Source organism: Arctopsyche grandis, chromosome 2 (assembly GCF_051622035.1).
Source record: "Arctopsyche grandis isolate Sample6627 chromosome 2, ASM5162203v2, whole genome shotgun sequence".
Taxonomy (NCBI): domain Eukaryota; kingdom Metazoa; phylum Arthropoda; class Insecta; order Trichoptera; family Hydropsychidae; genus Arctopsyche; species Arctopsyche grandis.
The window spans coordinates 30,653,840-30,668,476 of NC_135356.1; the positions used below are offsets into that span (position 1 = coordinate 30,653,840).

General features: G+C 36.9%; 1 protein-coding gene and 1 long non-coding RNA gene across 2 annotated transcripts in view; both read right to left on the reverse strand.

Annotated features, from left to right (window-relative positions):
* LOC143921118 (uncharacterized) overlaps positions 1-14,637 on the reverse strand; it is a 607,092-nt gene that overhangs the window by 313,891 nt on the left and 278,564 nt on the right. The gene's annotated exons all lie outside the window — the stretch shown is intronic.
* LOC143922879 (nanos homolog 1-like) lies at positions 11,292-14,071 on the reverse strand. The gene is made up of 6 exons (XM_077446269.1): positions 13,835-14,071; positions 13,654-13,759; positions 13,127-13,293; positions 12,971-13,040; positions 12,741-12,895; positions 11,292-12,662 (listed from the first exon to the last, which is right to left on the reverse strand). Exons 2-6 carry the CDS (start codon positions 13,660-13,662, stop codon positions 12,641-12,643), a joined length of 423 nt encoding a protein of 140 aa, XP_077302395.1. The 5' UTR covers positions 13,663-13,759; positions 13,835-14,071; the 3' UTR covers positions 11,292-12,640.

A 14,637-nucleotide genomic window follows, 5' to 3' on the forward strand; every position in this document is an offset into this window, starting at 1 on the left:
TTGTACTGCTGCCAGCAGGTCTCTCTTGGTGCCGTCGAAACATTGTTGCAACTCTAGGGTCCACATCACTGGTGTGCTGTCATTTTTTTTTTATGTGCCAATGACCGCTTGTAGTGGAAGCTGCGACTCTGCTGACTTGGGCATGAACCTCCGGTAAAAATTGGTCATGCCCAGGTACCGTCGCACTTCCTGAATCGTTTTGGGGCGGCGAAAATTGTTGATCACCTCTATTTATTCTGGGGGCGGTGTTACCCCTTTTTCCGTGACCATGTGCCCGAGGAATTTTGCTTCTTTAGTCGCGAAAACGCATTTTTCTCCATTGATCGTGAGGCCAAACTCCCTTAGTCGTTGGAAAACCTGTCGGACATGCGCCACATGTTCTTCCAAGGAGTCCGATGCTATGAGGATGTCGTCCACGTAAAGAAAACAAAAGTCTAATCCCCTCAGTGTGTTGTCGATATGCCGTTGGAAGGTTTGGGCGGCGTTTCTTAATCCGAATGTCATTTGGGGAAACTCGAAAAGGCCAAATGGCGTAATTATGGCTGTCTTCTCGATGTCCTCTGGCTCGACTGGAATCTGGTGGTAAGCTTTCTTCAAGTCGATTGTCGAGAAAACCGTCTTCTTCACCAACCCCAAGTGCCGTCCGCTTTTTTGACCATGTGGAGAGGGCTGAGCCAACAACTTTTTGACGGTCTGCAAATCCCCTGCTGCACCAAGTTATTGAATACCTTTTTGGCTGCCTGAAGCTTGTCTGGTGGAAGTCTCCGGGCCCGTGCTGAGCATGGTGCTCCAGTGGTTTCGATGTGGTGCGTGATTTTGTGGTGCGCTTGTGGAGTGCGTCCGTCCTCCGTCAGATCTTGGTACTCGTCGAGCAGCTTGTAAAATTTGCTCAGCATTTCCGGTGCCGTCACCTCTGTCATCTCCCCGCTGGTTCCCTGTCCTTGGCTGGTCTCCTTCGTTTGTCTATCTATCAATCTTCTTCCTTTTAGGTCCACCAAGTGTTCCAGGAGGTCCGCACCGATAATTTGTTTTTTTATATCTGCTACCGTGAAATTCCACTGTAGCTTCCGTTGTAGTCCTAAATCGAGTTGAACGGAACGGCCGCCGTATACCGAGATTTTCGTTCCGCCAGCGACTTGATTTTTGTAAGTAGGTCCGAGGGCTTCTGGTCGCCCAGCTCCGCCTTGCTGAGGGCGCTGCGCTTCTCCCGGCTCGAGAGTGTGAAGTTCGCGATGAGACGGGCCTTCAGCTGCGTGTAAGCGTCTGCCGGTGGTTCTATCAGCAGGTCGCTTACGACCACGCTGGTCCGTTCGTCCAGGTGGGCGACAACAATGTTGAACCTGTCCATTTCTCGACGAATCTTTCGTGAGCCGAAAAGCACCTCCGCTCGTCCAAACCACGCGACGATGTTGCTGGTCTACGGTGGGGAAAGTTTGACGGCCATCTCTGCCGTTTCCACTTCCACTTTAGCTACCGCCGTCTCCTGGGCTTTTGGGGCTTTTCTGGCTCTCGGGGCCATCACGTCGGGGTCACCAATGTAAAAAGTCGTAGTATCGGGGGTGTTGAAATTATCATTGACCATTTCGAATATGACATTATTTTCTTCACTGTGACACCTAGCTATTAGACAATAAAGACTATAATGTAAAGTAAATAAATGCATATCAATATAAATAGCAATTTATAATAACCATTCACCTCCAAGATCTGTAATAGCTTCTCCGAGTGGCAAGCTGTTTGCTCGTCCGTCTATCGGATTGCCGGCCTCCAGCGGCAAAGCTTTCTACCCATTTTCAAAAAGCTTGGTGAGACCAGCCGGTCCGCCATCAATTACTACCACATCATAAACTTCACTGAAATATAAAAATAAATCTAATTAAAACTAACGTCACATAATCGTCACAATGCTCTAAAATTGTGCCTGAATGGTTATTTTTCTCCTTTAAAAAAAATTATACAATTCAATTTGAATTTGTATGAAATCTCTGTATAGGAATTCCTGTAGTTATTAAAAAAGTTGTATACACGGACATAGATAGAAGTTTGATTAAAAAGTAAAAGATCTAAATAGCATACAAATACTATTGTATTTCAGAATTGTATCGAAACTTCAATTTTGTATTTTTTCATTGATATCTTTATACCAAAATTTTCGTATACATACATATACACAAAGATTCAAATATATTGCGAACTGGTTTTAGATTTAGAAAATGATATGAACCGAATCAAAAGAAGTGCTAATTGCCTATTGACGAATGACATTTTGAGGTTATGTGAACGATGACATCTGTCAAATGACAATTGAATTGACGCTAGCACCACAATCGATGACCATACCTATTAGTGCTTTTCTAAAATATCATTTAGCGACTCTAAAAATAAATCATGTTTTTTAATGTACATTTATTAATATGTGCATGGATTAGTCTGATTTTCCCGTTTCTCATTAATTTCTCATTTTTTATTTTATTTCTACCCTCTCTCCCGTTCATCAATTTTTTTTTATTTACGTTTCAGAATTATTTGAGAGTGATAATTAATCATACTCGGTTTCAAATTTATGACACGAAAAATAAATTATTTCACTTTCTTGAAATGATAAATGCAACTAAAGCACCGCTAGATGGCATTATTAGAAGTGACAGTCGGTAAAGCTGATTTCTACTTTATCGTACTGCAAACGAATGCCGATAGATTTCAATAATTTTCATTCTTACATAACCCATTAGTTAGGACGACGAAGAAACTTAAATTTTTATGCGTGCCAAATGTTGGACATATAAAAATTTTGCTGGCACGCGCAGGATTTAAAATTTGGCCAGTTGTATGTATTCACAACTCCGTCAGCAAATGAAGAATAAGAAATAACGCAAAATAAGAAATAATGACTCTAGATAAGATGTTAAAAATATTTGAAATATAAGATATGCACAGTGGCGGACTGGGACTGAAATCAGTGCATGCCAGGAGTCAAAGGGGGCCCACCCAGGGTTAAAATAATTTGCCCCCCCCCCCCCCCATATAACAAAATTTTCTTCTTTCCATCACGCTAAAAATCAAGGGAAATTTTTTTTTTCAAAATTGGGAATAAACAAATTTAGGTACAAGAAAAATGGCAAAAGCAAAATAGATCCATAAATTATATTGTATATTTCGTTTTAACCCTTGTCCTAGGTAAATAGAATGCATCATAAAATAATGCGGCATAAAAGCGGCTTTTACTTTCGGTAGAAAACAATCAGGGACGTCATTTCAGCTTTTTCTTTGGGGGGCAGGGCAGGCAAAGATTGGTCAAATTGAATTTTTTTTCAAAAAATCTTTTTTATATCGGAATAAAAATGGAAAATATTCTTTACCTTATTGAGTTATAAAATATGAAAAAAATAAGCTTATTTTTGAAAAAGTAATTTTAAAATAATATTATGTAAAAAGAGAAAAAAGCGCAAATTTTTTTCCACAAATCTTTACATAGTCAAGTCAAGTTTTGTTTTGTTTTTTTTTCAAAGCACATAGCAGCGATTATTTTATTAGCTACCCAAAAGTAACATACATAAGAAATAAACGTAGCATTCATTGATCCATAGTATCTCATTATTCATTAAATTCATAATATTTTCTAAATTCACACTATTCCTTAATTTAGGCGAGTGCCCCCCTATGCCCCCCCCCCCAAATTACGTCCCTGAAAAAAATGCATAATATTTTCAATTAATCGAAAATCGGGGTTTTGGGGAGGGGGCCCCTATCCTATATTTCTATTTACACGGATGTGTCTAGATTAGGAATAGATTTTATATTCGGAAACTGTTTAAAATTGTGTATTTAAATCGTACTATATCATCGAAGTATAATCAAATGCTATTTTGAAAATATGAAGTAAATTTAAATCGCTGGTTGATGATGAATCGTCCTATCAAAATTGTTTTAAGCAATTCAGTTTATATTATTCACGAAAATTTGTTTATTCCCATTTTCATTTCAGTTGTTAGTTGTTTATATACATATTATTGTTTATATATATATATATATATATATATATATATATATATATATATATATATATATATATATATATATATATATATATATATATATATATATATATATATCTATATATATTATTGGTATATACATAATCTTGAGGTTGGAATAGGCCCGGCAAAAGGGCCCACGCAAATATTGAAACTTACATTTCAAGCCTACTAAAAAAAGTTAACCGATCCTTGGGCTGTTAAAGCAGGTATTAGTTATTTGTGTATATCGTAAGAAATTTGTTTTGTTGAAATACCCAAACTTTAGGTCCCAAAGTTGCAATATCCTATACATTTTTACACACGTGAAATAGTTAAAAAGTTATTTAATTTTACTGAAGGCCCATATTTTCTAACAGATAGTGGGGCCCACATGCCATCGGGCATGTTCGCTTGTATGGCCAGTCCGCCACTGGATATGCATATGTATATTTGAGGAGTTAGCGGGTTGAGCGAGCTCGGTGCGGACGTGTGTTTGTGTGATGTTCCCGACAAGAACATATGTAGAATTTTGTGTTAAATTGGAGCTAAAGAGGAGGTGCTGGGATGAGTATTTAATATTGAGTGTTGAATAATTTAATATTTGATTTTGATCATTTAATATTTGATATTGGATACTTGTACTCAACGTTAACGTTAATGTTTGGTACTAATTTCATAAATATTATGATTGTGAATAAACTGTCAATATATGTATGTATGTAAATATATCATAAATGGAAACACACGTCCGTCCGCACTGATTAATTACAAAGCTCAGAGCAGAGCTCCATGCAACCGCTCAGGTCCCCAAGTTGCAGATAGGGGAACGACTCTTGTAGTCAACTGCCATGGCGACATGGTGGTCCTGGACAAGGAGCGCTGAGATAAGAGTGGTGATGAGTGAATCCGTGGTAAGTTTCACTCTATAAAATGTCACACAATACTATGACGGTTTCAGGTCAGCGGCGAGTAAGTGCCGCCGCTTACCAAAAGCACAACCCGGTTTTCAAAGGTACCGTATCACCTTTGACAGAGAAGGAAACTCTATATTAAATCCCTGGTAGTGGGCAGCAGCTCTGCCAGTATAAGATGTCAAAACAGCTGTAGAAGGAAGTGGGAATCCACTGCAGTATTCTCCCAAGATAACTATGATGTACAAAAATAAATAAGTGTGAAGAAGTCTGACTCTCCGGCTGACACCCGGCGCCTTCGAGGTTCCAGGTTTCACGGTGTGAAATTGGCTACTGGCCACATGCATGTGACTCACCAGGCATCATCTGGAAAATATGCGACTGGAGAAACTTTACGGAACAAATCCAAAATAGGTACTTGGAACGTCAGAGGACTACTGAATCCTGGGAAAACACCAGTTGTTGAGAATGAGATGTACAGTCGTGGGCTAGATATACTCGGAATCTCGGAAACGCACTGGAAGAACAACGGCCATTATAAAACTTTAAATGGAAATACGATATATTTTTCTGGTAACCAAGATTCGTCACATAGCGGTGTCGCGGTGATCTTAGCTTAAAACTCAACACGTATTCATATAAACTCAACATCCTTCAAATATATGCTTCTACTGCAGATGCCGAAGACAGTAAAATAAATGCGTTCTATTCTTCACTACTCGATACATTGTCGAAGACCCCAAACAAAGAAATGACCATCATTCTTGGTGATTTTAATGCCAAAGTCGGTAATAATAGCAACATTGATAACATAGTGGGTAAATATGGATTGGGTATTCAAAATGAGAGAGGAGAGAAACTTATAAGTTTCTGCATTGAAAATAAAATGTCCATTATGAATACTTGGTTTCAATATCATCCTAGGCGATTATACACTTGGATATCTCCTGGGGATCGTCACCGCAACCAAATCGATTATGTAATAATAAATTCTAGATGGAAATCATCGATACATAACGTCAAAACATATCCAGGTGCAGATTGCGGATCTGACCATAACTTACTTGTTGCTAAATTTCGACTGAAATTGAAAATTATTAAAAATATCAGCATAAAGCAATTAAACTCACCAATGATGATGCCGGTTTTAGGGGGGGGCTGAGTCGGGCGGCACCCAAGGGCGCCAATCGATGCGCCAAATGCGCTTTAAAATTTAAAATTAGAGCGCTAAATGACCTACAAAATTTATGATTAGATTGCCAAAGGCGCCTCTACTTTCTAAGCTCAAATATTTGTACTCGCCAAATTTTATTCATTGGGTGAAGGCGCATTCCCTTTTGTATTATAATTAACGTTTCCCTGCAGTAGCTACCATTTAAATCTTGTGCCACACGACGCTACGAAATCTTCTGTAACATCGCAAACTTTTTTCAATATTCTCTAAAGATTGTTTACACTATTTTCAGCTTCAATATATTGTTGGAAGATTTTAACTCATTGCGTGCAATTTTATTACTAAAGAAATTATTTTAGAATCCAACAGTTAAACGGATATTCAAAGACGTGGGGTATTTTGTATTTTGTAAAAAATATACTGGAATGACCCGATCTTCAAATTTAACTCATCGCGAATTCAAAATGTGATATTTTTTTTAGCAATGAATGTATCAATTTAAAAGCCTTTCTTTCAAATAAAGTTTAATGTAAAATAAATCGATTCATTGTATTAAATTTTATAAATCAGCATAATTTACTAGAATTATATCCAAACATTTGGGTTGCTAATAGCAAGCCTTGCTATGCTTTTGCTGACACTCCCTGAAACTGTAGTAAGTGCTGAACGCATTTTTTTAAAACTTAAATAATTAAAGTTATCTCCTGTCTACGATGTCGCAAAATAGACTTTCAAGTTTTGGAACTTTATCTATCGAAAATTATATCGATGAAAATCTTGATTTTTCAGCTTTAATTAATGATTTTGCTGAAATATCATTTTATTTATTTATTTTTAACTCCACATGCTGTTGAAAAAACTTTTTAACCACATTGCTGCCGGTCAAAATTTTAAAGATCTCATAATTCGGTATGCCAGAAAACATCAAACACCGCAAAATGAACATCGTAAGTCTTTTATCTCTGATTCAACTTGGGTTAAGATAAAAGAACGTAAAAGACTTAAACAGACTGGCATAACATCGACAGAATATCTTGAAAGGTATCTATGCAATATTACATAAAGATATTCAAAGGAGTTGTAGGCGGGATAAAGCTAAATATATAAATGACATATGTGAGGAGATAGAAAAACACGCATTAAAGAATCAGGCAAGGGATTTTTTTCACAAAGTAAAAATCGTCACTCAAAAAAACTTGGACAATAGATGATCAATTTGGAAACACGCTAAAAGATATTGATGTGATACTCAACCGTTGGAAAGAATACTGTTCGGAATTGTACAGTGGTAGTTCATCGACCTCAATTGTTTCCCCAATTGATGATGTCAGACAGCCTGACATCTTGACATCTGAAGTTGTAAATGCCATAAAGAAACTGAAATGTAAAAAGTCTCCTGGCAGTGATGGTATACAAGCCGAACTTCTGAAAGAGCTTGGTGAAACTGCGATAAAGGCGCTATGTAATATGTGCAACAAGATCTGGGTAAACGGAGTATGGCCGAAATATTGGGTCAATTCAATATTCATTCCCTTACACAAGAAAGGATCTACAAAAAAATGCGAGAATTACAGGACCTTAGCCTTAATATCGCACTCTAGTAAAGTATTGGTGTATATAATTAAAGATCGTTTGAGCAGTTACCTTGGATGGAAAATACCGAACGAACAAGCAGGGTTTGTAAAAGGCAAAGGGACGAGGGAACAAATACTGAATATACGTCAGCTTATTGAAAAATGTCGGGAGTTTCAAACTCCAGCCGTTCATTGTTTTATAGACTACAAAACAGCTTTTGACTTTGTGAACTGGGACTATCTGTGGAAAGTACTACTGGACATGGGAGTCCCTATGCATCTTGTCAAAATAATATATAACTTGTATAATGATAACAATGCACTAGTTCAAATCAATTCGCTAAACTCGACAAATTTTCTAGTACAACGTGGAGTAAGGCAAGGGTGTACATATACTATCTCCAGACCTATTTAATATATATGGAGAGTATATAATGCGTAGAGCACTGGATGGTTGGAAGAGTGGAGTGTCCATTGGTGGAAAAAAAACTATCCAATCTTCGGTATGCGGATGACACAACGCTCATAGCTAATAATCATGAAGAAATGGCCGAACTGATCCGTCGTGTTGAGACAGAGAGTAATGTGCTTGGCCTCCAGATAAACCGCCCCAAAACAAAAATTATGATAATTGACCGTCACCAACAGCTGCAAAACAACAACTCAGCTTTAAACGGTATAGAGGTGGTTGTTAATTTTGTCAATCTGGGGTCACTCATATCTAACAACGGCGGCAGCGAATTGGAAATACGGCGCCGGATTATATTAGCAAAATCGGCAATGTCACAACTAACGAAGATTTGGAAGAATAGAGCCATTACAACTGCTGTCAAAATCCGTCTCGTGAAGAGTCTCGTTTTTTCTGTCTGCCTTTATGGAGTCGAGACGTGGACCATGAAGGCGGCGGATAGACGAAGAATCGATGCCTTCGAGATGTGGTCCTGGAGACGTCTATTGCGCGTGCCTTGGACCGACAAACGCACGAATGTGACTATTCTTGAAGAATTAAAAATCAAGGATAGACTGTCAACAATATGCCTGAAACATATATTGCAGTTCTTCGACCAAATTGCACGAAGAGGTGAGGAGAGCCTGGAGCCGTTGGTTGTGGTTGGTAGCGTCGAAGGTAGAAGAGCCAGAGGCAGATCCCCCGCACGCTGCAGCGAAGTCTTCGCCTGGCCAAATTTAGAACTGAATGGAGGCAGCTGGTTGACCGGACATCATAGTCAGGATTCTCAGTGATGAGGGAACCGACAGCAATAAAACTAATAAAATTTATAATTTTTTCGCTCTCACTCTTCGGTGGGAAGTTTTGTGGGAACAGATTGTGCACTGCTTGTTGGTCGTCCAGATTAAACTATTAATGCACTTCGATATATATACTCCTTTCCTTTTGGGCATGCTTGGGTATAATTCCCTTGAACTTCGGAGAAACTTCTCATTAATTCGTTTCGTTCTCTTGCTCTTACGTGGTAATACGCCCGTTGTTGCTGGAGCAGTTGGGACTTTATGTCCCTAATCACTATGTGCGTGGTAGACATCATCATTTGCTGGCTGTACCTCCTGCCCGCACAGTCCTTTTTCGAATGGCTCCTATTCCAAGAGCTATCCGACTTCTTAATGAAATCGTTGCTGCCGAGACTGAATGTGATATTTTCCACCTTAGTGAGCGTAAATTGTCGGAAATTACTCTAACCCATTTATCTGGTAGTCTGCGCTCATCATTGTTTTCATGATTGATTGTGATTTATGAGTGAAATTTTGATTAACTCTCTTCCATTTGGGCCTTACAGGGATGTTTTGTATTTGTAGTTGTTTCTTACATATTTATTGAAACTGGCTGTAGGTGCAAGGCATTCCTTATGTTATATTTTATTTGATATTTTTACTTTATCTGTTATTATTAAATGCTATTTTTTATGTTTATGTATGGATGTATTTATGTTTATGTTTAATTGTTATTTTGTTTTTTTTTTGTGTTATATTTTTTGACCATTGTGGCGCTTTAGGAATTCCTGTTATGCCACAATGGTCTGTTTAGAATAAATAAATAAATAAATATATAGGTACATATACCGATACGTATAATTTACGTAAGGTATAAATTATTAATTTGGAAAGTTATTTTGCTGTAAGTAAATAATATTATTATATGAGAGGGGGGCGCCTTAAAATATTTTGCGGGGGGGCACCAGGAATTCACACTACGCCACTGGTTGACACAGATTATTCGCCCCATGTTCAATGCTTTTTTACTTTATCTAATATATAATTTCGAAAGAGACTTTGCATATATATATACATATATGTAACCTCGGTTGGTTGGTTCGTAGACAACACATTCGATTTATTTATTTTTTAATTAATAGGCACCGATTCGATTTATAGTCCCCGGGGGCACAGGCGCCAGATTCTGGTATACATGTAATTTCAAAAGAGACAGTATATATCTACATATGTTTGTTTGTTCGTGACAGTTAATTTAATAAAAAGCGAAAAGGAGGTATGTAAAAACAAAACAAATGAATATTCAAATAAATTTATATAAAATAAAACTATTCAAATAAATTGAATAAAATGTATACTAGTATGTAGATTAGTCATGTTTAAACGGTTTATATTACAAATACCGAGCGAAGCCGGGTGAAACCACTAGTATACTATGTACGTAGTTTTTCAATGCTACCTGGAAAGGCTTAGCGGGGAGTATTCTTGTTTACTTTGTACATGCTCAAAAGTGACTTGTCAGCAAAACGCCGATCGGCGTTGGTCAGCATTCAAAGGTTAAACGTAAGTGCAAGTCTAAGTACGAAAGTATGGATGTAGGAATAAACTTCCTCGACTAAACTTATCTGCAATAAATAATATGAAAATAATTATTTGCTATTCATTTATTTTATTACAATACATACATAGTACTTATTAATTTATTTTATCAAAACACATACATATTATATTTTATATTGAAAGCCCCTGTTAACTGGATAGATAAAAAGTTGGCCATTAGGATAACTACGCCCAAAGTGAGTTCGCGTGGGGAAAACTGGTTCGAACTAATCGATATTGTTGCACAGCAGTGGCGCTTGGTAGACTTTGCTCTATCTCTGTCTATGCTGGTTTTATTTACGTGCGAGCGAGCAGTGTTTTCGAGTTTTGTGGCCTACTTCCAAAAAACACCGCTCACACCCACACCTCGGATACACTGCTCGCACGCACGTAAATAAAGCCAACAAAGACAGAGATAGAGAAAGCTTTTGCTCGGCCATTTTCAACGGTAGCAAATTAGAGGTTGCGCAAAACTCTACATTAATCAGCGCACTCCAAGAAGGGTCGTTTATTTTTAGGGCGTGAACTTTCTTTTCGACTATTAAAGGACGATGAACACTCAAAAAATTTACATTGCTCCCGCGTCTTTTTAAAAGATACAACTGCAATGAATACTTAATGGAGTAAAAGTCGGAATTCTCGATAGGACGGACCGATATTATGTAGTCCTCTAGGATGGTGGCCACTACCATGAATCCGCCGCTAGTGGTTCATTGAGACAATTTATGTATTTCTCTGGTTGATTTAATATATATTTAAAAAAGAAATTAAAACGCTTTAATTTTTGTTTCACATTTATTTTTCAAGAAAAATGTTACAATAGCTTTATTGAAAATAAAATATATACCTATCTCTAATTTTGCTGGCTATCACCTCGTTATTTAAAATAGGCAAAATGACAAAATATAATTTTACGTTATTATTAATGGAAACCTTATTATTAATGGAAATTAACAAGAAACATTAAATATCAAATAATGGAAATAATTGCAATGAATGGAAACTTGTGCACCAGCTATGTACCAGTTATTGGAATATACATAGATGTCTACATAACTAAGATGTAGCTATGTATATATTATACTATGAACAAGTAGCTCTTAAAAATTAAAATCATATTTATACTAAAAATAATTGGAAAAATTATAATTACCAATAGTAAAGTAGGAATTGAAACATTAAACATCAAATAATGGAAATAATTGCAATGAATGGGAACTTGTGCACCAGCTATGTACCAGTTATTGGAATATACATAGATATCTATGTACATAACTAAGATGTAGTTATGTACATATTATACTATGAACAAGTAGCTCTTAAAAATTCAAATCATATTTATACTAACAATAATTGGAAAAAATATAATTACCAATAGTAAAGTAGGAATTGAAACACTAAATATCAAATAATGGAAATAGTTGCAATGAATGGGAACTTGTGCACCAGCTATGTACCAGTTATTGACATATACATAGATATCTACATAACTAAGATGTAGTTATGTACATATTATACTATGAACAAGTAGCTCTTAAAAATTCAAATCATATTTATACTAACAATAATTGGAAAAAATATAATTATCAATAGTAAAGTAGCAATTGGAAATTTACTACAATAACTAGATCGTTTTTGTGTATTATATAATTTACAAGTAGCTCTTAAAAATTTAAATCATACCTACATTACCATTAATTAGAAAAACACATACAAAAAAGATAATGATCACAAGAACAATAAACATTGAAATGTAAATAGATATCTACATAACTAAGATGTACTTATGTATAGAGCAAGGACCGGAAGCGTGCCGTTTATTGTTCAATTGTTGTAAATGCTTTGTAAAAAAGGTTCGGCAAACCTTTTACAATGCATTTACAACATTTGAACAATAAACGGCCCCCTTAGGGTCCGGGCTTTAATTATGTATTATATAATTTACGAGAAGTAGCTCTTAAAAATTAAAATCATACCTACATTAACATTAACAAGAAAAAATACGTGGAAAAAAAGTATCACCTATTCAGTTGGTACTTGGGTATAAAACTAATATCTGTGTATTATTTTATGAAGAAAATTCCGTGGAAAGTTTTGTCTACTTTTTCGAACATCCTTGGTCCATTTCGCACAAAGCCTTTAGGACCATGGGCAATATTTTCTGAAACAAAATGTCATAGTTTATAATTAAAAAGAAGCTAAACCCTCGCATTACATTTTAAGGTAAGCAATGTCTTACATGGAATGAGCCCTATCACCACGCGCTCCACAATTGGGACAGACATATGTCCTCATAGTTGGACATGTTAACTTGCCTGTAGATGACCTCAGTGAATGGCCATTGAAGATGGAACTGGGCATCCCGTTGTTATAGCAATAGCCGCAAAATAAGACCTAAAATTTATATAAATGGGATAAACATTTTGGGTGTTACAAATATTGATCATTTCTATATATGTATGTACATACACTTTCAGTGCTCGTCATGAACTTATTCCGTTTGTGTTCTGGTGCTTCTGCATTGGCTGGACAATATTGCCTGAAACAAAATGTCACAATTACCAATTAAAAATCCAAATATTTACATAAATATAACATTAGAATTGAAGGTAATCTGTATCTTACACCGTGTGCGCATTGTCACCAGTCTCTCCACAAATGGGACACACATATTTTCGCAAATTAAAGCACGTCAACACACCCGTCGGTGATCTTAGGGTATGACTATAATAAATGCTAGGCGACCTTCCACCACTACGGCAAAACCCGCAAAAAGAGGCTCCACCCGCCACCTAAAATTTACATAAATAAATTAGGTTTAAAATGCTTCGACTAATATTTTAGGCGTTGACAAATATTGATCATGTCTAGTTTATCAAACCTTAGTAATCGTTTTGTGGTATAAAAGAGGTACTATTTAAATAAAATGCACATGCATGGTTGTGTTTTTTTTTAAATAGGTAATTTATCGTTATATAGTATTCTTTATGTTTAGACTAGTTAAAAGTCGGAGCGTGTCAAGTGTCAAACTACGAATGAGTGTATGTATGTAGTGAGTAGATATGCGTGTTGTCAACTTAAACTGGTCTGAACATAAATGACGCTAAAGCGATAAATTACGACAAATATTGGTCTTGATTAGTTTCGCTTACCGATGCCATCGCAATTGCTTTCTTATTCACGGTGGGTATATTCGATAGTGGATTCGTCACGTCTACAAGGCCCTAGTGGATTCGTCGTCTTTATGTCCAACACTGTCTGAAATCAATTCAGCACGAATATGAAACACAGATGTCAAAAATTGATCAAAGAAAAACAATGAGCTGGACTAACCTGCGATTCTTCGCCGTTGGAGACTTTAATCTTGAAAAGTTGGTTTTCCAAACCGGCCGTATTTCAAGCGGGCCAACGTCCTAGTTTGTGTGTTTCCTTCGATCAGCAACCCCCGGCCACTGGATCGGATGATTCGAATGACGATTGGAATGATTTGAAGGGATTCACCGACAATTCTCTGAAGAACAGCACGAGCGTCCGGCGAACACGCGGGACCAGGCTGGCCACTCTCGAGACAGAAGAGTGGTCGTAACACTCGAATATCTGTCTAGCTTTTCGAAATACGCACATCGAAATTATTCTCGTAATAGTGTACTTGTATTCGAGATTTTTATTTTAACTTGTACGTGATATGTTAAAAAAATACAAATTGTGCAATAGGTACAATAAACGTTCAATTTATTACCGTGTTGTGCTTACATCGGGTTGTCAGGCGTGCCGAATAATCGGGATTGTCACCAGTTTCAAGTATCGTGTCCCGGTGTCCCGAACAAACCTCTCGGGATGCCCAAATGTCCTGGTTTACTACTTTTTAAATTCCTACAGAAGTTTTTAACTCAGCATTAACATAAACTATAAACAAAAAGTCGGTAAAAGTCAGAATTTTCGACAGGGTGGACCCTCTAGACTCGGAAGCGAGGCTTGGTCGACCCGCTCCTTCCTGTCATTGGTTGCTCTTTGTGAGTACTTGCGAGTATTGCCGTGCCCTGAATTAACTCGACTTTTACCTGATGAAATACTCCGACATATACTGCCTGGTTCGCATATAATTTCGGACGGTTGGGCAGCGTACGGAAATTTGT

What these genes read in the sequence shown, in the direction of transcription:
- LOC143922879 (XM_077446269.1), bottom strand. An exon ending in TCATGACGAGCACTGAAAGT is followed by an intron (nt 12,896 to 12,970) that starts GTATGTACATAC and finishes TATAAATTTTAG; the next exon opens with GTCTTATTTTGCGGCTATTG. An exon ending in GGTGATAGGGCTCATTCCAT is followed by an intron (nt 12,663 to 12,740) that starts GTAAGACATTGC and finishes ATTTTGTTTCAG; the next exon opens with AAAATATTGCCCATGGTCCT.